The sequence below is a fragment of the Nannospalax galili genome, unplaced genomic scaffold, assembly GCF_000622305.1.
Source record: "Nannospalax galili isolate Female #2095 unplaced genomic scaffold, S.galili_v1.0 scaffold27, whole genome shotgun sequence".
Classification (NCBI taxonomy): domain Eukaryota; kingdom Metazoa; phylum Chordata; class Mammalia; order Rodentia; family Spalacidae; genus Nannospalax; species Nannospalax galili.
The window spans coordinates 1,723,905-1,749,841 of NW_008357993.1; the positions used below are offsets into that span (position 1 = coordinate 1,723,905).

The following is a 25,937-nucleotide window of genomic DNA, read 5'->3' on the forward strand; positions in this document are numbered from 1 at the left end:
GTTCCCTCTGGTTTTCGTGACTAGCTAGGCATTGTTTCTCTCTTGTATCGTCTCATCCCTCTATCATGGTTTTCCCACTTAAGGTGCCCCCACTTCCCCCCTTTCATCCTTACTAATACCCTTGCTCCTATGATCCTACCTCTGTTGAGCTTCTTAAAGTGGTTCTTTTACAGCTTCATATGTAATTCTTTAGTATGGAATTAATGGTTAATAAGTAGAAAGGTTAATAGATTGAATTCTCTCTGGCCAGTATATTGCCAAAGCAATTGAATGAACACTGTTTGTGATACAGAGGCTGTATTCCATATTCTTAGTAGGAATGAAATCTTAAACTCGCAACTTTGTAAGTATGATGGAGTCAATAATTTTCTCTAGATATTCTTCTTTTTCTTGGAAGAAAATAGTCTCAAGCTACACTGAAACTAAAATGTTTTGAATTTTACAAACTTGATTTTATGTTGTGGATAAATTGTATCCTTTGTTTTCCATTGAGAACTTTGAATGAAACAGAAAAATCAAGAAAATTATTAGCTCTATTATACTGACCATCAAAATATCACCCAGTATTGCCACCTCTACTGGGAAAATCCACCATTCTCTCTGTTCTCTGTGAACATTACCATTGCTCTTGTAGAAACTTCATGCTGGAGCTTAACAAAAATGACACTCAAAATTGTGGACAATTTCTAACAGAAGTACAGGCTGGCATGTATTTTCCTCCCTGTGCCTTATTATTTTCTGTTTTCCTTGTTTCTGCGACTCTTTCAATTGTATCTACTGCTCTCTGATCTTTTATATATTTTCTATGCCACCTCAAATCTCAAATGGATTACACTTTAACTTAATAAACCAGCTCACATTAGTCACTGCTATAATTAGAATTCTGTTTATATGCCCGTTTTCAGTGCCAATTATTTGGTATAAGCTGCTCTTCTTTCTTTGAGGTTTTAGAAAATATCTATAGATAATTACATTTGAAATTCATAAGTCAATCAGACATGGCAAATATATTAGATATTAGATGATGCAAGCATAGACCTCATTACTCAAGTATCAGTGTAGACAAAAAAATAAATAAACAAAACAGAACCACTGCATGTGCTGATTAGCTTTTGATGCCTAGTCAGTAAGTTTCTAGTGTTTTCATTTATTTTAAATGGGAAATGATTCGGGAGGCAGGATTTCTTCAGAGAAAAGGCTAAATTAGAAATTTCTACAAGCAGCTGTATTAATTTAGACCATAGTCTGTCTTTAATGTAAGAAATAAGTATAATTTATATTAAGAAGGACAAAAGACAATTCATTCTAGGGTTGCTTTGCATCAAAGCTACCTAGAATTGTGTAGACCCATTTGAATTACTAAAAAATAAGGATATGATTTATAGACAGAAATTCATTACAATTAATATAGTACAAATAAAATAAGAATTACATGTTTTACTACAGGTTAATACAGTTTTCAAGATCATAAAAATATGAAATGTCTACTTGGAGACCCTGTCTCAAAAAGACCAAAAAAATATGAAATATCTACTTATTGAGTTCTTATTGATTCTTTTTCATACTTACTTACATTTATATAAGATACAAAGGAGTTTGAAGTGTTAATCTTGACAAATAAGTTTTACTATATCATCCAGAAGACATGTTCTCCAGAAATAGATGAATATTTGAACTGCTGAAACAACGTTGCAGCATTTATATATATATATATATATATATGTATATATGTATGATGAGGCTCAATCAAAGCACATTGTACACAATAGAAGCTCAGTTAAGACATTATGTTTATATTAGTGTGAAATAAAGTATCTTCAAGTCTAAGCAGTTTTGAGCTAAAGACTTGAATTTGAGTTATATTCAATGACGCAAGGTGGCGTGGTGAAGGGGTCTGTCTGTTAGATGATGTGATATCATGAGGAAGCCATGGGCTGACTTGCCTCCCTAGGAAAATTGGGCCATGTGGAATAGCTGATATTTATTTAATTTTAGTTTTTTAGATTAGCATACAACATACCACATATCATTGTGGCATTTTCAAACACATTCTTCTATCTCCTCATCTCCCACACCCTCTTTCTCCCTGTCTTCTGCTTGTAGTCTCCCCAGTTTCCTTTCCCCTTTCATGTCACATGTATTCCCCTCCCTCTTCCTCAACACCTCTTTGGTCTTCTTTCTAATTTTTTAGATTGTACATACATTTTTGCCCATGTACATACATGCACATATACATGACTAGCTAGGATATGTGTATGAGGGAGAACATGTGGTTTTGGTCTTTCTAAGTTTGGGATACCATAGTTATAATTTTACTTTCCAGAGCCATCCATTTCCCTGAAATTTTCTTTTTTATTTTACAGAAAAAGCTGATATTTAAGTAGGTTTTTTCATATTGAAATTGAAATTTCACATGGATTAATTAGAAGTGGGAATTGAAGAATGGAATGAGTGGGTGATTAAAAAAATAAAAGCACATACTCAGCCTTAGTGGTTAAGTGAAAAGCTTCCCAAGCTGTAGGAAAGCTCTCATTGCTTCACCTTTGTTATGGTCTAAGATTTGAATTGTTTGTGTGTTTACATGAATGTATCTGGGAGACAAACATCTGGATGCAGTTGTGTGATTCTGCTGGTGGTGAGTTTTGCCAGTTTTCATTTATTCAATTTTGTGTTATTTTCCTTTTCTGTTGCTATGATAAAATGCCCTGACAAAGGCACCTTAGGGCAAAAGGGGTTTATTTTAATTAACAATTCCAGGTTACCATTAGTCATGGCAGGGAAGTCACAGCAGCAGGAGCTTGAGAGAACCAGTCACATCACATCTACAGTCGAAAAGCAGAGAGGAGCGGATTGATACTTTGCATGCCAGAACTCAGCTCACATTCTCCTGTTTTACACAGTTCAGGATCCAACCCAAGGACTGGTGCCACCCACTTTTGGACTGGATCTTTATGTGTTAGTAAACAGTAATTATGAAAGACCACCACAGACATGTCCACAGGTCAACCTAATCTAGACAGTCCCTTATTGGAATTCTAGATTGTGTCAAGTTGACCAAACCATTACAGATTGTTTTACTAGCTAAGACATTTAAAATTTTTATTATTTTTATTTTATGTGTATGAGTGTATTGCCTGCATGTAGGTAACTGCACCCATGTCATGCAATGCCCGCAGAGGACAGAAGAGGATGTTGCGTCCCCTGGAACTGGAGTTATGGACAGCTGCTAGCTGCTATGTGGGTGCTGAGATATCGAAACTGGGTCTTCTGCAAGAACCATCAGTGTTCTTAACCTCTGAGCCGTCTCTTCAGCCCCACTAGCTAAGACTTTTCCGATGACACAGATTAAGACATAAACTTAAGTGCTCTGTTTATTCTTCCAATATTTTTTTTGTGTATTGGTTTTATGCCTTTCATCTAAGAAGTTTTCCTCAGTTTATTATTATTAGATGTCATATTTCTAATTACCAGTGATGTATTATCTTATCTGAGATAGGTTTTAGGAGTAATAGTATGTAAAGTAACCTTTTCAAGATTCTCCATACTTTCTTATTCAATTGAACAAAGTGGTTAGTCAGAGATATTGTAGCAGGAAGGAGAGTTTTCCAGACAGCTGGTCAGTTACTCATATGATCTCACAGCAATGGTAACAGCATGTATAAATCCCACAGAAGCTCAAACCAGACGAAATCCCTGCATAGACTGGGAAAGTGGGTAAAAACCCCAATCCAACCTAACTACACATGTGTTCTCATACATTGTATGCTTTTGAATCCATAATAGCATTCTATCATCTATAATTGTTGCTATATTTGTTCATAAAATTAGACTCTTCAGAATGTTAGAGGAGAGGTGAAATATTTAACAAGAATATTTGAAATGAAAATCAATCTTGAATAGATCCCTAAATGAGACCCCTTTGTGCAACAAATTGAATACAAACCCAACTGTTGCCTATTTGGGAAAGATATTTAAAAAAAACCTGTCATATACACAGAAAAGCATAATAAATAAATGTTAATTAATGTGCTTTGCTTGAAATGCTTCCAGGAAGACTTGCAGTGAGCAAGGCTTCTCTGTGTCGGTGATTCAGCAGCATATGCTGGCATATTAAGGAGAAGTCATCACGTCTAAAGGCTTTCTGCCATCTGGTATATGACTTAGAATATCAAAAAGAAATATGTATAGCTAAAATGAATATGTAACTTTATTCAGAGAAACTTTGACTCATCAGGTAAAGCCCTTTGTGGTTAAAATTTCATGGGAGATTATAAAAATTTGGTTTTATTCTTAATGATGTTTCCATATTATTTAAATTTTTTTAACCTTTACCAAAACTTTATCGAGAATTTCATACATGCATATAAGGTGTTTTGATCAAATCCATGCCCACTCCCTCCCCTCCAACATTCCCCCTTCTGAAGCGGTAACCCTAAAATCTTTTAAGGAGTAGATACAAGCTCCCAAATACTTTTGACATTTTTGGCCTTTGGAACAGAGTGTGTTGCTAAGAGGCCCAAGGATATTGTGAGTTTTAGCCAAGAAACTGGCTACTTTTCTTTGGGGTCTTTTTACCCTAACTGCCTAGCCAATTCCTACCTCCTATTCTTATCACACCATCCTGTGAAGCGGTTACCCAGCTTCTGGATAGGTAATCAGAACGCACACTGCTCTGGCTTCTTCCATGCTGAATGAACATGGGCACAAGGTGAGGCAATTGGGGTACCCCTTCAGTGGGTCTATCTAAAAGACTCTCAAATTACATAACTCTTATCTGTAGGGGGAAAACAAATTTCCATATTCTTAATGCACTTTGTAGAGCAGCAAGGTAGAATAAAACCATGATTACCCTCTATTAGCCTCTCAATACATGCGTCTCTCCTCCTTCACATATGGCTTTTCTTCTGACACAAATGGGAACTCTGAGTGTAGACAGGTAGATGCGTTTTTGAAAAAGCATGTCTCATTAAATGCTTAGCAACAAAATTCGAACGTTACAGAAACGTGGCTTAAGACTGAGCAGTGCCACATGTAGAGCCTAAGTCCACCTGGCCTGCTGCCCTGTCTCATCCACATTGGCTCATGGAGCTTCTTAGCTCCTGCCATCACTGCCTATGTAGCTCAATTTAAATTAAGTGGTAGGTGGCCCAAGCCCTGTCAGTGAGCTTTACCCAGAGGCTCTGCTACTTGCACCATGTCATGTTCTCTCTAAAAGTAAATCTTAAGAGGGAATTGACATCAAGGAGCATCAGTGTGCCAGAAATTTATCCAGCTTTGCTGTTTAACCTTTCTAAATACCCTGGCAAGGGATATTATATCTTCACTTAGCAATAAAGAAAAATATACAGAGAGATTAAGTAACTTATACAAACCACGTAACTACTGATAAGAAAATGGAAATTCTCACACAACCCTTTCTTTAATCTAGCACAATAATTTGTTTTAAAGTTTAATATACCTACAAAGGTATGGCCTGGGATTTTGCATTTAGAATATTCTCTGATGTAATGAAGATGATGCCCTCATGAACAAAATTTTAACAGCAAGGAATTGATTATGCTGGTCTCTTTTGTATGATTATAATTCTTATAGAAAATAATATCTTGAGTGTAAGAGTTAATTACCTAAACTTGGAAAAAATATTTTCCAAAGCAAGTAAAATACCTCAGTTCTAACATTACTTAAGAAAAATGAGGGTGCACGCCATTAATCCTAGAACTAGGGAGGCAGAGGCAGGCAGATCTCTATGAGATCCAGGACAGCCTAGTAAATACAGCAAATGTCAGGGCAGCTCTGGCTACAAGGAGACCCTGTCTCAAAAAAAGAAAGAAAAGAAAAGGAAACAGAGAGAGAGAGAGAGAGAGAGAGAGAGAGAATTGCTGTAAAGGCCCACCATTCCATTTCTTTCTCTTTTTTCCTCTTATGTCACTAGTAATATGAGTTAGCTCAAATTTTGGTGTATTTTCTCCATTTCTCTGATTATTGATGGTAGATACAAAATTTGGAAATGTGGAGAGCCTTATTTTCTCTTGAATTGCTACTATATCCTAATTTCCCAAGGAATATTCCTTTTGCTGGTGTGTCCTCTTCCTACTCACCTGTAAATGCTGGTTTTACCATCTTTATTCTCTTACCAAAGTGTGAGCATGCATGTTCTCACCCGTGGTTAGAATATGTATGCAAGAGAAGTCATACCAGGGGTAACACTTTTTAAATTTTTATTGTAAGTGCAGACACTCAAAATTGCCATTTGTTTCTGAACGAAAACTAAATGTTAACTGTTAATAATCCAATAAAAAAATCCTGACTGATTAAAGCCCACATCACTGAAAAAGAACAACACACAATGAAAAAGTAAATACATAATGATTAATGTTGAGGTTGAGATTATACCCACTGGTAGGCTAACAGGAAACTTGGGAGTTTGAAATCTGCTGTAAAGGATGGTTACTAACATTTTTCTATCTCTATCAATAAGAAGTAAAGATTTAAGATTGTGAGTAAGGGGCATTTAAGTTTCCTTCCTTTACTGGAAGGAAGTTGAAGATAAAAGATAACTATAGAAATATAAGAATGATCTTGATAAATTTGCTAAAGCAAAAGTAACTTTGTAACCAAACTAGCTTTCACAAACCAAGGCTGCAAGTCTTACTGGATGGAATAGGAGCTGAGGTTAGGCAACTCTAGAAAAGAGCTGAGGTCTGCTGAGTTTCTCATTCAGAGCAGTCATCCACACGATCTCGTTTACCCTTACAAAATTCCAAAAGACAGAGTAAGACGGAACAGAGCAAATACAAACAGGCCTAGAGTAGTGAGTGTAAAAGCCAAAGGTGATTTCAGCTATTTCAAACTGTAGAGTCCATATTCTTTTCTGGCTATATCCTGCAGAAAAATAAACATTGCTTTTATAGATAAGGAAAATATTTGACTAAAAGTTGAGAATTTTTAAAAAATTGATTTATTTTTTCTGTATGAGTATATATTGTCTGCATGTATGTAAGTACACCCGTGTTGCACAATGCTGGTGGAAGTCAGAAGAGGGAATCAGATTCCCCTCGAATGGGGAACTTGAGTTATGAATGGTGGTTAGTCACCACAGGGATGCTAAGGACTGAACCCAGTCCTCCGCAAGAGCAGCCAGTGTTCTTAATCATTGAGCCATATCTTCAGTCCCGAGTTTTGAGATTTTTATAAGTTGAAGGCTTTGGACATCAATGCAGGATAAGGATTTTGCTGGGCTTCCAGAAAAGGAACCAGAGGAAAGATGCAGGAACGCCTTTATCTTGCTGAGCAAGCTGCATCTGGACCTACAGCTAGCCATGCCCTGAAAAGAAGGAAGTAAGGGTAGACAACTGAGACGTGATGAAAACAGCATCAGAATCTAGGGTGCAGAGCAATGCAGCCTTGGCAGCAATGTGTTTTCCACAAACTATGATATGAGAATCCATTTTTTTTAATTTGTTGATATTATTTTGTGTGTGTGTGTGTGTGTGTGTGTGTGTGTGCGTGTGTGTATTACACAGAACATCCCAAACCATCTTATTCAACTATACACCCACTTCCCAGATGGCACCCTCCCATAGCCTCCCTCCCCCTACTAGAGCCCTTATACTCTGATATCCCTGCTGCTGTCTGCTGTGCTGTCAGCACCCCCAGCCATTCCCCACTACTTGTCCATCTGGTGAATCTAGTCAGCCTATCTAGAGGTCTTTGTTTTAGGAAGGTCAGCTGTTCCTCATCTAGCAGCAATCAGTTGTCAATATTCCTTTAGATAAGATTGGGGTCTGCTGTTCATTTTCATTATTTTTATTGGTCTGCTTACTTGCTTACTCATTGATTCACTCATCAGCACTGTCTTAGTAATTGACATACTTACAATAAAGTCTTAAATTTGTTCATATCACATATTACTATACATTTGAAAGTGCCTTTTGTTTGAGAATTTAAGACAGGTGGTGGTAAGTAGAAGGCACAGTACAGGTACTGTGATTACTATTTTACCAAGGAAGCTTTAGACTCAGATGTCAAATAATGTCCTCAGAAGCACAACAGCTACTAAGTGTTAGAGACAGTTTGATTTCTGTTTTAAGTTGAATACTCTGTACAAGATACCTGTTTAGTAAGCAGCATACTTAGATCAACTGTAAATAGTAGTAACATAACTGTACACTTAGATCCCCATTTCAGTATCCAGTGATAATCGAAATCAGGTATTTTAAAAATGGATATATTTCAATGAGAACTATTGAAAAGTTCTTATTTTTCTGAAACACAATAAAAGGGTTTCCTGTTCTGATGATGCCACTTTTTAACTGTTTAATTTTATTTTTAATAAATAAAATTGTACATATTTCCAAGTACAATATTGCATTTTGAAATATTTACCTATTACAGAGTAATTAAACCAGTGCAATTATCATACATTACCTCACATGATTAATATTTTTGTTGCAGAGCACTTAAAAATCTATTCTCCGTATTCCAAGAATATGTTACATCGTTATCAAGTATAGTCACCATGTTGTAAATAGATCTTTTGAGCTATGTCTCCTGTCCAACTGATATTTTATGTTCTTTTTTAGAAAGATGGAAAGTACATATATTTGTGATCACATAACATGAGATGAAATCTCAGGACAGCAATTCAAAATATTCATAATCGTTATTTTGAGTAGTTGAATTGTGGGACTTTTTAAAATTTCAACTTTTAAAGTTTAAGCTTATTAAGTTCTTTCCTTTGAAAATTTCATATATTTACATAATACATTCTGATTATTCTTGCCCCCACCCTCACCTGTCTACCCCCCACCTTCACCTGTTTCCCCCACAAAAAACCCCTGTCTCCCCCCCCCCCCTCACCTGTATTTCCCCACCTGTCTCCCCCCTCACCTGTCCCCCTCACCTGTCTCCCCCCACCTCACCTGTCTCTCCCCTCACCTGTCCCCCCCACCTGTCTCCCTCCCACCCTCACCTGTCTCCACCCCACCTTCACCTGTCTCACTGCTTTACAAGTTCCTTTCTCACATTCATGTGCTTTGTCTTGTGACCACTGATATTAACCAGGGCTGTCTGTTAAACATGGATTTCTGCCCAGCAGAGTCTGGTGGCCTCACCTGTGGGTACACAGTGGTGAAAATGACTGCTGGTCCTCCACCAGTAGCCAATAGTTCAGTGGGGTGAGGTGTGGTCTTAGGAGTCTCTCCACATCAGTGTTTGACTGTTGACAGGTCCAGTTCTGCACAGGCCCAGTGCAGGCAAATGCAACTTCAGTGAGACCACAGTTGCAACGGGTGTGTCATAAGCAGAACAGCATTTTGTAGCCCTTCGCCCCATCTTATATTCATTCTGCCGCCTCGTCCACAATATCCCTGCTGCTTAGGGTGGAGCACCCAGCTGTTGCTTACGATCAGCACCTTGAATAGCCTTGAGTCTCTACATTCACTCAGTTCATTGTAAGGGAAACTTCTTTATTATGTGGCTGGAGGGTCAAAACTTAATGCTTGCTGAGCAGGCACTTTACTGAGTGAGCCATCTACCGAGGCACACCATTTCTTTTTCTTTTTTCTATAATAGATATTGCAGACATCTAAAATGAATTCTGAGTAATGGTAAAAAGTCACATGAAGACCTAATAGTCTACAAAAATGTGGATGAAAATAAGCAGTATGCAACTTATAACTTAAAATACGAATATACTGTGAGCATTTAAAAAAGAGAACACATGAGATTTAATGAAATCTTCATTTGCTGTTACCAAGTCAAGCAAAGGAAAATAATACTCTATTTCAAAATAATTTAGTCAGTCAGATATTATTTAACATAAATAGGAAACTTCAAAAAAGAACCTTGTGTCGATAAAATTTTCTGAAATATTCTGAAATTTTTTCATTCTCTGTTCATGGTTTTAACATGACTCACCTAAATTAAACTCTACGTGATTCAAAACATAACGTGTGCTGGATAGCTTTAGTGTCACCATGACACACCTGGGTTGAAGGAGCCTCAATTGGGGAATTGCCTCCATAGGACTGACCTGTGGTCATGTCTGTGGGGCATCTTCTTGATTCCAAAGCTGTTTACTAATGCCTAATTGTTTAGTTGAAAATTCTGTTATGATTTTTTTGTTTTGATTTGGGGGAAACTTTGTTCTTACAAATGTTTTTTAAAAAATTTAAAAGTACATTTATCTTTTGTGTGTGTTGCATGTGCACACATGCACATGCAAAGTGGTGTGTGGGGCTCAGGGGACACCTTGCAGGCATCAGCTCTTTGCCAGTACCATGTGGGTCTTCAGAATCAAAGTCACATCATCAGGGTTTGTGGCAAGGGTTTTACCCACTGAGACATCTCTGTGGCCCCACAGTTACTTTCATTTAGTAGAAAGAATGCAATATTTGTCAAAGAAAATTGAACATTCCTTTGATTTTTTATTTAATAACTCACATTTTCCTTTTAATTTAATCATATTTCAATTGCTTCCTTTTTTGCTTTCAACAGGCTGAATTAAATGATCCAGTTGATCCTTTCACTAAATGTAGTGCAAAAGTTCTACCAAATGTAGGGGAAGAAGCTTTCTCTAAATACATTGGATGGAGAACTGCCAACACACTGTCCAAACTCTTTTTTTCCTCTCTTGATGCCTGTGCCCTTCCACTGAAGAAACCAGTAGAAAGACGTCTTCAAAAGAAATACATAAATAAAACACAGGCGCCCATGAAAAAGAGAGTTCTACATTTTATTGTAAAGTAAGTGAAACAACATTATTCCTATTCTAATTCATGACATTAGTCAGTTATGGAAATTACAATCAAGCATATTACTTAAATCAATATCTCTTTTTCAGTTGGTACAACCACCTCATAAGCAATCTGTCTTGAACAAGTTCTTCAGAAAGCTACTGCCTTCTCAGAAACTATTTCTTCATGTTTAAAATAGATATTATATAATATAAATCAATGTCAATGTAATTCTTGTGTGGGAAGTACACCAAGTAAAAACAAAAAAATACATTCCATATTCAAAAATGTAAAAGGTATTCATTTATGTCTATTTGTATGTATACACATATACACATATTTAATGTGAATTGAATGTTTGTAGCATAATAGTCTTAAACTATAATAATTTGATAAGTGGTTAGTATAAGGATAATTACTGTATTTCTTGCTTCACACTCTTATGAATGTTTTCAAATTTACTTCTAGTGACTTTAGGAAGTCTTGATCCTGAGACAGATCTATTTAAGTAAAATAATTTCAAATTTATTTGCCATCTTTGTGGTGATTTGAATAAGTAATGCCCCCCCCCATAAGCTTAAGTTTTTTTAATACTTGATATATAGTTCCCAGTTAGTGGTGCTGTTTTGGAAGACCATGGAATATTTAGGAGGTGGAACGTTCCTGGAGGAAGTATGTCACTGGGGACTGCCTTTGAGAATTCATAGCCTTGCCCCGCATGCCATTGACTCTCTTTGCTTCGTGGTGTTGAAGAAGTCAGCTCTCAGCTTTCTGCTCTGGCTGCCTCCTGCCATGCCGCCTGCACCATGATGGACTCTCCCTCTGGAACTGTAAGCCAAAATAACCTTTTTCTTTGGTAAGGTGCCTTGGTCATGGAGTTTTCTCACAGAAAAGTAACTAAGACAGTCTTCAAATATAGCTCTCTCTCAGTCTTCAGATACTTATTCCCACTTGATGCACTTAGATATTTTCCTGATTTTCACTCTCCTGCTACATTAAAAAAAACATGAAGAATCACAATGTTGATAGTATATACACTAGCTATGCTTTTCATTGTTAGATGATACTGTAAAGCTTTATTAGAAACAGGGAAGTTTTGCTCATACTTTAACCCAACTCATTTAAATGAGTTGTGTAAAACTATATTATACATTATATATTCTTGCTATTAATTTTGACAACATCACAACTCAGTTATAGTCATATTTTTAACTACTACTTTTTTAGTGTTTTGATTCTCAGTTGAGCAAGGTGCTTGTGGAAGATTTTGTTTTGTCATTGTTAGATTGCACTTTGAACTTCGATTTTGACATACCTGGCTTTTTATTCTATCTGCTGGTTCTTCATATTTTAGAAATTATACTTGATTGGCTTGGTGTGGTGTCTCTTTACCCTCTAATCTGCATCTTTTCTTCCTAGCCTAGAAGATCTGAACCCAGGGAATAAACTTTGTGGGTCTAAATTGCTGCTAATAAAGTATCTATAAATTTAAATTTAACTGTGCATTTTATTTCCATTACTGCAGATAAATTGTCTTAAGTGTTTATTTTTGTTACTTGTCTGAAGTATTGTTGATTTTTAAATGTCTACTAGATATTTGAAATTGTATTTGTTTGCCTTCTCAAATGAGAATTAATCTGAATGTGTGTAAGTTTCTGGATTGAAAATCACTTTTTTCTGTTCTTCAGTATTTGAATATATATAGTTTGTGTGTGTATATCTTAATAAGTTTATTGTTAAGTATTTTAACTTAAATACTTTTGCTGCTAATTTAATCTTTTCTCCAAATGTAGCCTCTTACAGTTGTTCATCTGTGTGCTCCAGACTGTGGTGCTCTGTAGATTAATCTTGTGCCACACTAAGTAAATTCACTTATGGGATTTGTTTTCTTGATTCAGAACTTTATCAGATACAAATAATTTTTTTTTCTGGATTTTTATGCTTTTCCACTTTCTCTTATGTGTCTATTGTCTCAGTACCTTTACTGCAATATTGATTAGTAATACTGAATGTGGATATTCTTTTCTCCCTATTTTTACTCAGAACCATTCTTTGCTTTCCAGTCAATCGCGATACTATCTTCAAGACTATATTTTTCTCAAATTTATTGATTGTTTTTATAAAATATGTTTGGGACCTTTACAAAAAAGCATTTTAGGCTTAAGTATATTTATACTCAAAAAGGATAAGTATACAAATAGCAAGCAAAAGCAAGCAAAGCTAGCTATGTTTATGTTAAATAGAATAGCCACTAAGTAGCAAACCATCACAGAAGGCAAAAGGCATGATAATAAAAGGACTAGGTCCAACATCCTATGCTTCCAGGTATATCTCAGGTCCCCTACCCTGGTACAAGCCCCAGACCTGTGAGTTCCCCAATCCCAGCATTCCCTGTTCACCATCTCACACTCCAAGGCCTAGCTTGGGTCATGGATTCCTGTGCACCTGCCAGACCTGTGAATACCCCAACACCAGCATTCTCTGTCCTCCACGCCCTCTCCCAGGAAGATGCAGGCACACCAGATGGATGAGTTCAGCAATCCCGTTGGGCTTGAGCAACACTGTAGATCAAATAAACCCAAAAGACGTCTAAATAATGTTGCACCCAACACAAGCAGAATGTACTTTCTTTACAAGTTATATAGCCCATTTTCTTTATGATTTGAGGATTTTATGCATGCATATAAGTCCACATTCCCTCCATTCCAACCCCTCCCCACTATTCCCTCCCAATTTCATGTGTTATTTTTTTCCCTCAATGCTGCCAATATGTATACAGGTGTAGGGACCTCTAAACTGACTCTCCTGCTTGCAGCAGCCATCAATTGCCAATAGCTTCCCAGCTCAGGTGGGGGGGGGTGCAGTTCCTGACCACCCTCCCCCTCCACAATGGAATTTTGTCTGGCCTTTTCTTGTTCACCCCTACTGGTTTCCTGACTTTCATGGGTATTCTAGTTTTAATACGCATATCCAAAGAGTCAAAACTAACATCCACATATAAGAAAGAACATATGACATTTGTCTTCCTGGGTCAGGGTTACCTAACTTCTAATGATTATTTCCAACTCCATTTCCCTGTGAGCTTCAAAATTCATTTTTCTTAACAGTTGAATAATGTTTTGTTGTGTAAATAGACCCCATTTTCATTATCTATTCAGTAGTTGGTGGACATCTAGACTGGTTCCATTTCCTGGCCATTGTGAATAGAGCAAAAATGAACATGGATGAGTATCTCTGTAATAAGATACAGAAACCTTTGGATATATGCCCGAGTGACATAGCTACATAATATGGTAGATCTATTTTGGATTTCCATAATGGCTGCACCAGTTCGCACTCACACCACCAGTGAATAAGTGTTCTCCCTTCCTCGCCTCCACACTAGCATTTGTTGTGGTTTGTCTTTTGGATCTTAGTCATTCTGAATTGGTAGATAAAATGTCAAAAGTAGTTTTAGTTTGCATTTCCCTAATGCCTAAGGTTGTTCAACATTAAAAACGTATTTCCCAATGATTTATATTTCCTTTTCTGAGACATTGCCGTTTAGTTCCATGCTCCAATTTCTAGTTGGATTGTTTCTTTGATGTTTAGTTTTTAAAGTTTATTTGCATATTTTAGACACTAACACTTTGACAGATGTGCAGCTGATACAGATTTTGTTTTTCCATTCTGTTGGCTACTTCACTTGAATGATAGTGTCAGCACCTTTGCTTTTTTAGTTTCATGAGGTTCCTTTTGTCAGTTGTTGGTCTTAATGCCTATGCTACTGGGGCCCTTTTGAGAAAGTCGTTTCTCATTCCTATAATTTCCAGTGTATTCGCTGTTTTCTCCCACGTCAGATTTTAGGGTGCCAGGTCTTATGTTGAGGTCTTTGATCAATTTGGAATTGAGTTTGTGTGAAGTACAAGAGATAAGAGTATCATTTTATTTTTCTACATGTAGCTATCCAGTTTGACATGCAGCACCATTTGTTAAAGAAACCGTCTTTGCTGAATGTGCTTTTTTGACCTCTTTGTCAGAAACCAGATGTCTGTAGGTCTGTAGATTTATACCTGGGTCTTCAATTGTTTTCCATTGATCAATGTGTTTGTTTTTATGCCAGCACCATGTTTTTAAAATTATCTCTGTAGTATAATTTGAAATCAGGGATGGTGATGATGCCTCTAGATTCTCTGTTATTGCTCAGGATTGTTTTGATATTCTTTTTTTATGTTTCTATATGAAATTTGATATTATTATTTCAGTTACTGTATATAATTGTGTTGGAATTTTAAAGAGGGTTACATTGAACCTGTGAGTTGCTTTTTGTAGGATGACCATTTGTACAATATTAATCCTACTGATCTGCAAATGGGCCACCTTTCCATCTTCTGGTATCTTTTTCAATTTCTTCAATGTCTTAAAGTTTTTACTATATGTCCTTCACTTCTTTGGTTGGATCTATTTCAAGATATTTTTTTAAGACTATTGTGAGTGGGATTGCTTTATAGATTTCTTTCTCTGTTTGTTAGTGGTATTAAGAAGGTTACTTATTTTTATGTGTTAATTTTTTATCCTCCTGCTTTACTGTGAATGCTTACCAGCTCTAGGAATTCACTTTGCAGTGGTTGGAACTGAACCAGGGCCTTGCACATGCTGAGTGAGAACTCAACCATTGGGCTCCATCCCTAGCAATTTTTCTTTCTAAGAGATCTACAATCAATAGGAAGAAATGCAGATTTGGATTTAGGGATCATCACCTGAGCTCTCACTGTTTCATGTGCAGAAACAGTTTCTTTAAAAAGCTACTTAATTGTACATTAAGCTTCTTTTTAAATTCTAAAACTAAGCACAAGCATGCCACGGATGTTGCAATCTATTTTAGAATTTCCAGTTGTATTCTGTACAGTCTAAAGGATCACAGAAAGAGATGTTAAACTTTCTGAATTTCAGGGAGGATAGTAAACAATACTACTTTCATTTTGCATTAGGAACAGTTAAAGGAAGTGATAGTAAGAAAGAAACTCAGAACACAGAAAACAGAAGGTGGTTGATATTCCCAAAAAATATGAAAGGAAAAAAATATGCAGATGGAAAAAAGGCAGATGAAGATGCAGGGTACCTGTTTAGACAGGCGGGAAAGAGATGAGACGGAAAGGGTACATAGTGGCACTGTGGGGAAAAATACCAAAGTAAAGAAACAAAATTCTAAGCACAGGGCTGGGGATGTAGCTCATTTGGAGAGTACTTGCCCAGCATGTGCTAGGGGCTGGGTTCAATCCCTAGCACCAGAAACAATATAGAAATATGAATATGACCAAAAGGAAAGGGAGAAGACATACATCACATTACAAATGAAATTTCCAAACAGGGGAATGTCACTGGGTTTGGGAGAAGAGGGACAGACTCTGCAAATCATATAACAGCACAGAAGAGAAGTGGAAGGGGTGGAGGCCTCAGAAATCCCACAGATTTTGAAGATTAGTAAATTAAATTTCTAATCAGAACCTATAGATAGTTCATCAAGTAAATGACAATCATTCATCAGCAGTATTTGAAGAAAATGTTATCTGCCTATCCATTTTTTACAGCTCATTACAGGCTCTAGCAATTAAACTCAGTATGTTAAACTCAGTACATAAAAGTGCATCAGTGGTAGAGCTGGGTGTAACTCCCCCACCAGGAGTTTCTCAGTCTACAAACCTTGGGGCAGTATTCACCCCTCTACATTCACACTGAAGTGTGTGAACATCATCCCTTGAAGTTTTGTGCACCTCCAGCTCCACTGATTAGCAGGAGCAAACTAATCTCGTTACAACAGAAGTGAATGGAATGGGGTTCCTGCTTGATGACATCAAGACAAAGGGTAGATCAGGCCTGGGGAGCAATCTCCTCTCTCTATTGGGGTATAAAATATACTTACTTCCTTATTAATTATTAGAAGATAAAGTGAAATCTAGGCAATGTCCTAGGGGGTGGGATGTCAGATTCATGACACATTAGTTGCAGGAATTTTCATTTCTTTCATGTGTTTGCCTATCCACTGATTCAGTGATTCTTCTCTTCTTTCTACCTCTCAACTCACAAACTGGAACTAATGGAGCTAATGACCATCTGAGCATGCCAAAGCCCACAGGCCTGGGAACAAGGACATAATTTAAATACCACAGTGTTCTCAGACTTCTCATCCTCTAAAGGCCTGTATTCTTAATGCCATATCACCAATTTCTTCTCTAATATGCCTGAAATCTTCATTTTGTGTTTTCAACAAATTGAACTGTGAAAGGGAAGGAGACCAACATACCAGAACTTTTACAGAAAATGAGGTGCCTTTGGAAGGTAGGAAACAAGATGGTATGTTTCTTTATTGCTTTAACATTCAGACTTCAGTGTGAAAATCTGAACACTTAGTTGTAAGGAAAAAAGTGGGCACTTCCATGCTACTGAATCATTTTTTGCAGATATTTCCCCTTCTTTTTTAACATAAAAATCAGAGACAGAATTGTGGTTTTAGCTTATAAATTATTTGAAAAAAAATTTGTCTTTTATATGTTTAAAAACACGTGTGTTTTTCTAAATGACTTTACAGAACTTTGTTTTATGTGATTTCTCAAAATTGATCATTTTGATCCTATGTGCTAAACTTTATTTCATTTATTTTGCTGTGTTTCCAAGTTAGTGGGACATGTCACTGGATACATGCTTTGTTTGCCCCTTAGCATTTGTTATTTTGAGTGGAAAAAAATCATTATGGCTCTTTGCTATATCATAAAAACTTCAGACAAAAACCAAGACATCTAATGCTTCTACTTCAAAGCATAGTATTTCATTTTTCTCTTCTTGTCAATAAAACTATCTTAAATTTACCTTAAGGCTGAAAGTTTACAACTCTGAGAACTAAATTAAAAAAAAAAAAAAACTTTCACATCTAATCCTGTTTACTTCTGAGTTTTGAAAATGCATACTTTCTAAGTTTATATCTCAATCTGAAAACTCACAATTATTTCCATATTCATGAAGATTAGAAGAGTACCTTAAAATGTCATCATTAATCATGTTTATTTACTCAAAACTTTGCTAGAAGAATTCACTCATCAAATAATTAGAAGTAAGACCAGGCAAACCCAGAAAGAAGAGGCTGCACCTGGGCTTCCATTTAGGCAAGATATGCTGCGTGCTTCACGAAAAAGTGGTCAAAGCCAAGCCTAATTCTCCTCTGAAGATTCCTTTATAAAGACACCTAACTCCAAGGTATGACTACTAGGAGCAGCTAACATTTACCAAAGGTGTGAAAGGTGCTTTTCACTCATACAAGGCAAATATACCATAGAGGGGGAAAAAAATAGGTTTACACAGTGCACTAGACAAAGGTGAACAAAAAGAATGTCTTTCTTACTCCTTATCGCACTGATAAAGATGTAGGAGTCTGTAGAAGGAATTGGCAATACTTGGGCTTGGATTCCAGGAAGAGGTACTATCCGGCTGCTGTTCCAGTTTCTGGTAAATGTGAAAACCTTTTTTCAGTGAGGAAATTAGTACATTTTGCTTAGTTTCTAACTTGCTGTATTGCCCAGGCTGGTCTCAACTGCCTGAGGTCAAGTCATCCTTTCTTCCCAAGCTTTTTGGGCTAGGATTATAGATGTGCACCACCACATCCAGCTCGTTGCCAAGTCATCTGGTTAGGTGTTGATTAGGAATAGGTTAGGTAGGAGTTGTGGAAATGCTAGGAGCTCAGAGCCTAGAGCCTTTGAGAGGTGCCCTTCTCCACAGTAAACCGAAGCCATTGAGACTTGTGAGAAGTTCTGTTTGGAAGAATCTTAAGTCCTCTAGTCCTAGACAGCAGGTGGCCAGGTGATTGCAGATGAGTAGTTCTGCTTTCTACCTCATACTAGTGCCTTTCATTGGCAAAGCAACGTGTTAAGCATCCCCTTGGATAGAGATGCATCTCTTTCCCCTTGTAGGGACATTGAGGCTTAGGAATATGATTTTTTCCAGAATTCACAATCATTCAGTTTTGTGTTTGAATTTAAACAAAGTAATTTTGATCCCAGCCTGCTGTGCTATTTTTTTCCTTCTGTGACCTTCATTTGATTTCACAGACTTGTGTAATTGTTAGAAAACTTACCTTCAAACCACAGTAAATGAAAAGCATTTAAATTTTTCTTCTCAATTTCTGTCTTTTGATTTTCAGAACATGATTTTGATTAGGACACATACTTCTTCAAGGCTCTGTACCCCTCTAGTTAATAGGAAATTTTTGTCAAGGCAGGAGCATTTTCTAATAAATCAACATGATTTTGGCCAAAGCCAATGAGAAGAATAATACATGTATGGAGAGTTTAGAAAGAAGGCTCTAAAGGTTGATTGGTCTCTTATTTAATATTGTCTGGGCTTGACTCAACTTCTAGATTCCTAAATAAAACACTGCGGCAAATCTGTCTATTTCTGTTTAATACTGGGAAGAAAAGCCAGAGATACATTTTATTTTACTTTTTACTGACATGCAATAATTGTATATATTGATGGAGTCCACATGGGTTAGTATTTCTGTCATTTCTTGATGCTGGTGCCCTCAGGTTTCTCTCTTTTAGATGTTCATAAAATAGACAATAGGTAATTGTGAACTGTAGCCATTCTGTTGTGCTAAAGGACACCAGAACTTGCTCCTTCTAAGTGTGCTTTGATAGTCACTATGCAACTTCCCTTTACTCTTTCTAAGGCTTCTTCTGCCTGAAATAATCACTGTTCTACAGTCAGATAAAAATTTCTGTTTGACATAATGTACTACAGTTCCATCCATTTGCTGAAAATGAGAGCTCGTGCTTTATGACTAAATACTTCTCTACTGTACATAAACTACATGTTTTTCTTATTCATTCACCAGTGAGTACCCAAGCTGATTCCATATCCCAGCTATTGTGAGCAGTACAGTAAGCATATGCATGCAGGGGTCTCATCTCATTGGCATGCGGACGTCCCTTTTTGGATTATATGGTGTGGTTGGATGTGACAGCAGATCTTAGTTCTTAAGGAGCTTCTCTGTCCTCTCTATAGCTGTGCTGTTCATATTTCTACCCACGGTAGAGAAAAGCTGCCTTTGTCCATGCCCTGTCAATATTTTGTACTTCTTGTTTTCTTGATTACAACCATTCTAAGAGGATAAGATGATGCCTCATTCTGGTTTTGGTTTGCATTTCCCTGTTTGCTCATGACACCTCGTGTGTGTGTAGATACATGTTGTCATTCAATGGCCCTGAAGTAAGAACCAGATGTCCACTTATGTTTCTTCTTTTGAAAAATGTCTATAAAGACCTTTAGCATATTCTTAATTAGATTATTTGCTATGTTCTTTGAGTCCCTCTATTAGTCGCTTTTCTGTTGCTGTGATAGAAACACTGACCCAAGCAACTTAGAGAAAGAAGAGTTTATTTGAGCTTACAGTTCCAGGGGAATTATAGTCCATCTTGGTGGGGAGACATGGCGGCAGAGGTGGCTGGAGCAGCAGCAGCAGAAGCTAAGCTCTCACATCATCACATAGGCACAGGAAGCAAGTGAGCAACTGGAGATCTGGCAAGGCTTAAGAACTCTCTAAGCCCACCCCGAGTGATGTGCTACTTCCAGGATAGACACACCTTCTAAAACCTCCCAAAACAGCACCATCATCCGGGACAAAAATGTCCAAATACTTGGAGCCTATGGGGGACATTTTCATTCAAACCACCACATTCCACCTCTGGCCCCCATAGACTCATGACCATATAAAATACAAAATGCATTTAATACAACTTAAAAGTCCCCATAGACATTATCAGTCTCAATACTATTCAAAAATCCACAATCTCTTCTGAGACTCAGGTAAATATCTTAACTGTAAGCCACTATAAAATCAAAAGACAAATTACATATTCCCTACATACAGTGGAACCAAATACACATTACCATTCCAAAAGGGAAGAATGGAGGCATAGTAAGGAAATACCGGACCAAAACAAGACCAAAAACCACCAATTCCAAGAGCTCCACATCCACCTTTTGGAACTTTACTTCCAAAGGGCTTAGATGGCTCAGCCTCTCTAGCTTTGCTACATGCAGCACACATCTCTCTCTTGTGCTGGTACCCCTCTCTGCATGCAGGTCTTCTTGGCAGATGCCTCACAGCTCTGGCATCATGAACTTCTTGGGGTCTCCATTGCCAACCAGGCTTCACCTTCACAGCTTCACGCAATGACCTATCTGGGCCTTCTCTAGGCAGGGGAATCCCTGCTTCACGCTGCCTGGCCTCCAAGGCTCTCTGAAACCTCCGAAGAAGAACTGATGACCCCTTTGCTCTTCCATCTTTCATGCGTCTAAAGCCAGCACCAGGTGAACAACACTGCCAAGTTTGACTGCAAGTTTGGGATGGACCCCAGCCTGCTTTATCCATTTTAGAAGCTTCTCTTCAGTATCCCCTTTAGCATTTTCCTTTCACAAGTTGGAGGCTTAACTGGGTGTGGTCTTGCCCTGGAGGCACTCTCTCCATTGTTTAAGTTTGAATCTCTAGGCCGCTCCTTAATTACTTTAATCTCCTTAATCACTTTAATCTCCTTATCAATGGGATTCTCTCCATCACATGCCAGGGCTCCAACATTTGTCTTCTCCTAGTGCTCTTTTTCAATACAAACTGTATTTCTTAGCCCTATTTGCTCTCTTTCACTGTAGATCTGCATAATATTCACCATTAATAGCCACACCACCATTTCTACATTAGGCTGTCTTGAAATTTCTTCCACCAAAGAAATTAGTCCATTACTTTTCAACTTAGCCCCAGACAAGCCTTTTGGTCAAGGCAGACTCCTACCAGACTCCTTGCCATAATATCCCAAGTGCTGCTTAAGTCCTTATTTCCCCTCTGGAACTACATTGTTCTCAGCACTACTTTCTTCCAGGTGTTTACTAGAAAGGTCTGTTAAGCTCTGCTTACAGCAGTCAACCGCTTTTCTAGCCCAGCCTTCCAAAGTCTTCCACATTCCTCCAAAACCCCATATGGTCAGGTTCTTAACAGTCAATAGCCCACTCTTGGGTACCAATTACGCCATTAGTCACTTTCTGCTGCTGTGATAGAACCATTGACCTGAGCAACTTAGAGAAAGAAGAGTTTATTTGAGTTTATGGTTCCAGGGGAATTAAAGTCGATCTTGGCGGGGAAACATGGTGGCAGAGGTGGCTGGAGCAGGAGCAACAGAAGTTAAGTTCTCACATCATCACACAAGCACAGGAAGCAAGAGTGCAAATGGAGATCATGGAAGGCTTAAGAACTCTCTAAGCCCACCCCCAGTGACATGCTTCCTCCAGGTATGCCATACTTCTAAAAACCTCCCAAAACAGTGCCATCATCTGGGGACAAAATGTTCAAACACTTGGAGCTTATGGGGGACAGTTTCATTCAAACCACTACAGTCCCTAAAATATTTCTGGACATTAATCCTTTATCAGATGAATAGCCTACAAGTATTTCCTGCTTCATTATTTTGACTGTATCCCTAGTTGTAGAAAAGCTTATTTGTTTGATCCTATGTACCTGTTTTGTTGTTGTTGTGCTCTTGGAGTCACATCCAAAAGACCGTTGTCCATTACACTGGCCTTGAACTGTTTTTCTGGTTTTCTACTATTTTCATAGCTTTAGATTTTATATTATATCTTTGACCCACTTTCAGTTTATTTTTTGAACAGAGGGGTCAAGTTTCAATTTTCTGAATAGAGACATGCAGTTTCCCAGCTGAGTTTATAGACAAGGCTGTCCTCTCTGCAGTAGATGTTTTGGATACCACTGTCACCAGTTAGTTGTGTATTCTTGAGTTTATCTCTAGGCTCTTTGTTCCATTCAGTTAATCTGTTGCTATTTTTATTCCAGTATCATAATCTTTTAATAAAACACTGTATTTGTCAAAAATAAAATGTAAAAATGAACAGTAGCAAAAAGAGAACTGGGTATTTTAAAACCTTGTATAGTATAGAACCTGATATATACTGTGCTTTTTCTGTGCATCTATACCTATCATAGAATTTAAGGTATGAATTAGACACAATGAGATGCTAACAAAATAATAAAGCATTTATTAACAATATACTACAATATAAATTTTTAAAACTCTAAAACCATTCATAACTCCTTTAAATGACAAAAAAATACATTTTCTGTTAGCTTCTGTCTGGTTGATTTTGAGTAAGTTAACTTCTTTGAGCCTTATGTTAGGAGTTTAGTACTTCAAAAACCTGTACAAGGCTATTAGGAGGAGAAAATATAGGTAATGTACCTAGAGTTGTTAGTTCTGTATCTTATTATTCTGTAATTAATAAATCTTTATAATTACTTTCTTCAAAATACAAATCTCAACTCTTACCTTACTAAAATTGTAATAAAGAGTAATTGGAAGGCATATTATATTTATTGCCCATGTTCTTTTGTTTCTACTTACAACCTTTGCAGAACATGTATTGTCAGGATGATTTTTCTTCTTATGTATTATTTCTCTCTTGTTTCTAGTTAAAAAGTAATTTATACCTAGTTTTCATAATGTCATCTATGTATATGCTTCAAAGTTATATTGGGTGGAGTTTTCTAGGGGAACAAGGCCAATAAAACGCATATGTATTATAAAATGAGAGTCACTAGAATGACTTCTACGATTGTGCCAGCTAGTGTAACAATGGCCATCCTCACACTAGACAGACTGAGAACCCAGTAGCTTCCAGGTTCATGAAGCTGAATGCTTCAATCGTAGCAACCTGGCACTGAAGGCTGGGAAAATTCCTGGAGAGCTGCTTGCTTTCAGTCCCATTGAAACGCTGAAGAAGCTGAGTCAGGTGTAAGCAAAGGATGGAGGCAGCAGGGGAGCAGCCTCAACAGGATCAGCCACCAGCAAGACACAAAGACAGGCAAGCAACGTGGCTTCTTCCTTGGAGCTCTTCAGACTATTGCCACTCATTAAAAGGTGCCACACACCTCAAAGGAGGGTCTTTTCTCAGTTAATCTTTCATTGGAAGAGTCACAGGCCCACCCAGTAGTGTGACTCTTAGTAGAGTCCAGATTCTGTCCAGTTGACGCTATTAACCACTGCAATCGTTACAGTGACAAGATTTATTATGGAAAGGTAAAGTTGGAGTTGTCAGCTGTCAACACTGCTGATCACAGTTTTAAGTGGAGAGTGATAAAGAACATGTTCTTCAAAGATGGGCTTTGATTGCTTGAGCTCTTGAGAAATATTTGAGTAATGAGGTACTGATTACGCAGTTATACAAAGTGTTAAGTCTTCTGATGATTTCGACATCTATGGTAGAAGAGAAGCTAGCAATGACTCCCCTGGCTCTGGTCTACTCTTCTTTATCCTCCTGGTACCTCACACAATTCCTGCACACAGAGGTATTCAATGAGTGCTTCCAGATGGAATATACAACTTCTCTTAGGAGTTCTGTTTTCTGCTTATTGTTTAAGTCTATAACAAGGAACAACATTTGCTCTGAATGGTGGACAGAGTCTGAAAGTGCCTGCCCAGTTCATGTGCCTCATCAAGTATCTGACTCTAGCAAGCACTTAGAAAGAATGGATTAAGTCCTGTATGTACTCGGCTTCATATTTTCTAAGAGCCCAGAAAGCGGAAAGGTTATAAAAATTTGATTAAAGTCACATCCAAGTTTTCATTCTAATTAAGCAAGTAATAAATGCTTGTCAACTATTGCAAAAATATTTTATTACAAGCTGAATACTGCCCTTTTCTTTGACAGAGCAAAAAGCCATACAAAATGAAACACAAAACAAAATATGTAGATTTTGTTTTTATTTTCCATTGCATAACATTTGCTGTCTCATAAGGCTGTCATTTTGATTCTGGTTAATCTTTATTTGAACTATAAAATGCTTTTACATCTCACTGAGATCATTTTAATATCTGTGTCATGTTTAAAATTCTTCAACACATCATGTCACTTTTAATGGAGAACTCCTAGGGTTGATGGTTGTATTGAAGGCAGACACCTGTGGTGAAAAGTGGGAGTTAAAGATATGGCTTCTCAGATGCAAAAACTTCCTGCTAAGATCAAGGTTCTTGTTCACCAATGGGATAGCACAAAAGAATAGGAGCTGTAACAAAGATGTGGATTGATTCATCTTCAAGACAAGATTGCAGGTAATGGAGATGTGAAATGGAAATGATGCCTGAAGCACAGCTCTGTCAATGGCAATTGGAGTTCACCTCTGAATGGCCCTTCAATCTCAATAAAAGCAGAAGTTAGGAAGCAGGACTACATCAATCTACAAAACTATACAGGGAACAACAAGACAAAAAAACCCATGGAATGGCAGAAAACCATATTATCTAGTAAAGGGTAAATATCCAACATATTTAAGGAACTGAGACAACTAAATAGCAAAATAATTTTAAAAACTAAAAATAAAAAAACCTGATAACTTAATTATTGGCAAAGACACTGAAAAGATATTTTTCTAAAACAAATCACACAAAGGTCAACAGGTATGTGGAAAAGGGTTTCAACATCAGTAATCAAGTCAAAAGTTCAAACCACTGTGGCATATAATTTGAGACCTATAAGGGTTGCTATTGCCAAAAAATTAAAGGATAAGTTTGTGAGGCTATAGATAAAAGATACCATTCATGAGCTGGAAAGACGTCTCAGTGGTTACGAGCACCTGCTCCTCTCACAGAGGACCCGAGTTTGGCTCCCAGCACCTATATTAAGCAGCTCAAAATTGCTTGTACTTCCAAGGACTGTAACACTCCCTTCTGGCCTCTGCTGGTACTGCATTCATGTACACACACATACACACACACAATTAAAAATAAAATGTTTTTAAGAAGAAAAGCATTCATGTATTAATGAAAATAAAGGGGCTAGCTATTATTTTTAAAAACCATAGGGATTGCTCAAAAAGTTGCCCATCAAAAGTCATTCAAATATATACACTCAAACAGCTTATTTTCCATATTTCCTCAGTTGTCATTTAATGAATGACACAGATAAGATATTTAACAATGTAGTTATAGTTATTTCCCAATGGACCTTACAATCAAGTTTACAAGATAGCTGTTAGTTAAAATCACATATAACATGTGAAATCAAACATAGTAAGTCTCTGTAATGATAAGCATGATAAAGAAAGTTTCATGGTGCCAAAGTAATAAGTGTCCTGAGGGTGTGGAATATGAAGGTATGTGAAGGTATGCAGTT

The 25,937-nt window shown here is 37.2% G+C and overlaps 1 protein-coding gene across 1 annotated transcript in view; it reads left to right on the forward strand.

Annotated features, from left to right (window-relative positions):
• Tmem232 (transmembrane protein 232) overlaps positions 1-25,937 on the forward strand; it is a gene marked incomplete at its 5' end in the record, with an annotated part of 281,982 nt that overhangs the window by 124,128 nt on the left and 131,917 nt on the right. The window contains one exon of the mRNA XM_008856022.1: positions 10,498-10,745. Within this exon, the coding sequence (XP_008854244.1) occupies positions 10,498-10,745 (248 nt within the window). The remainder of the gene's footprint in view (positions 1-10,497; positions 10,746-25,937) is intronic.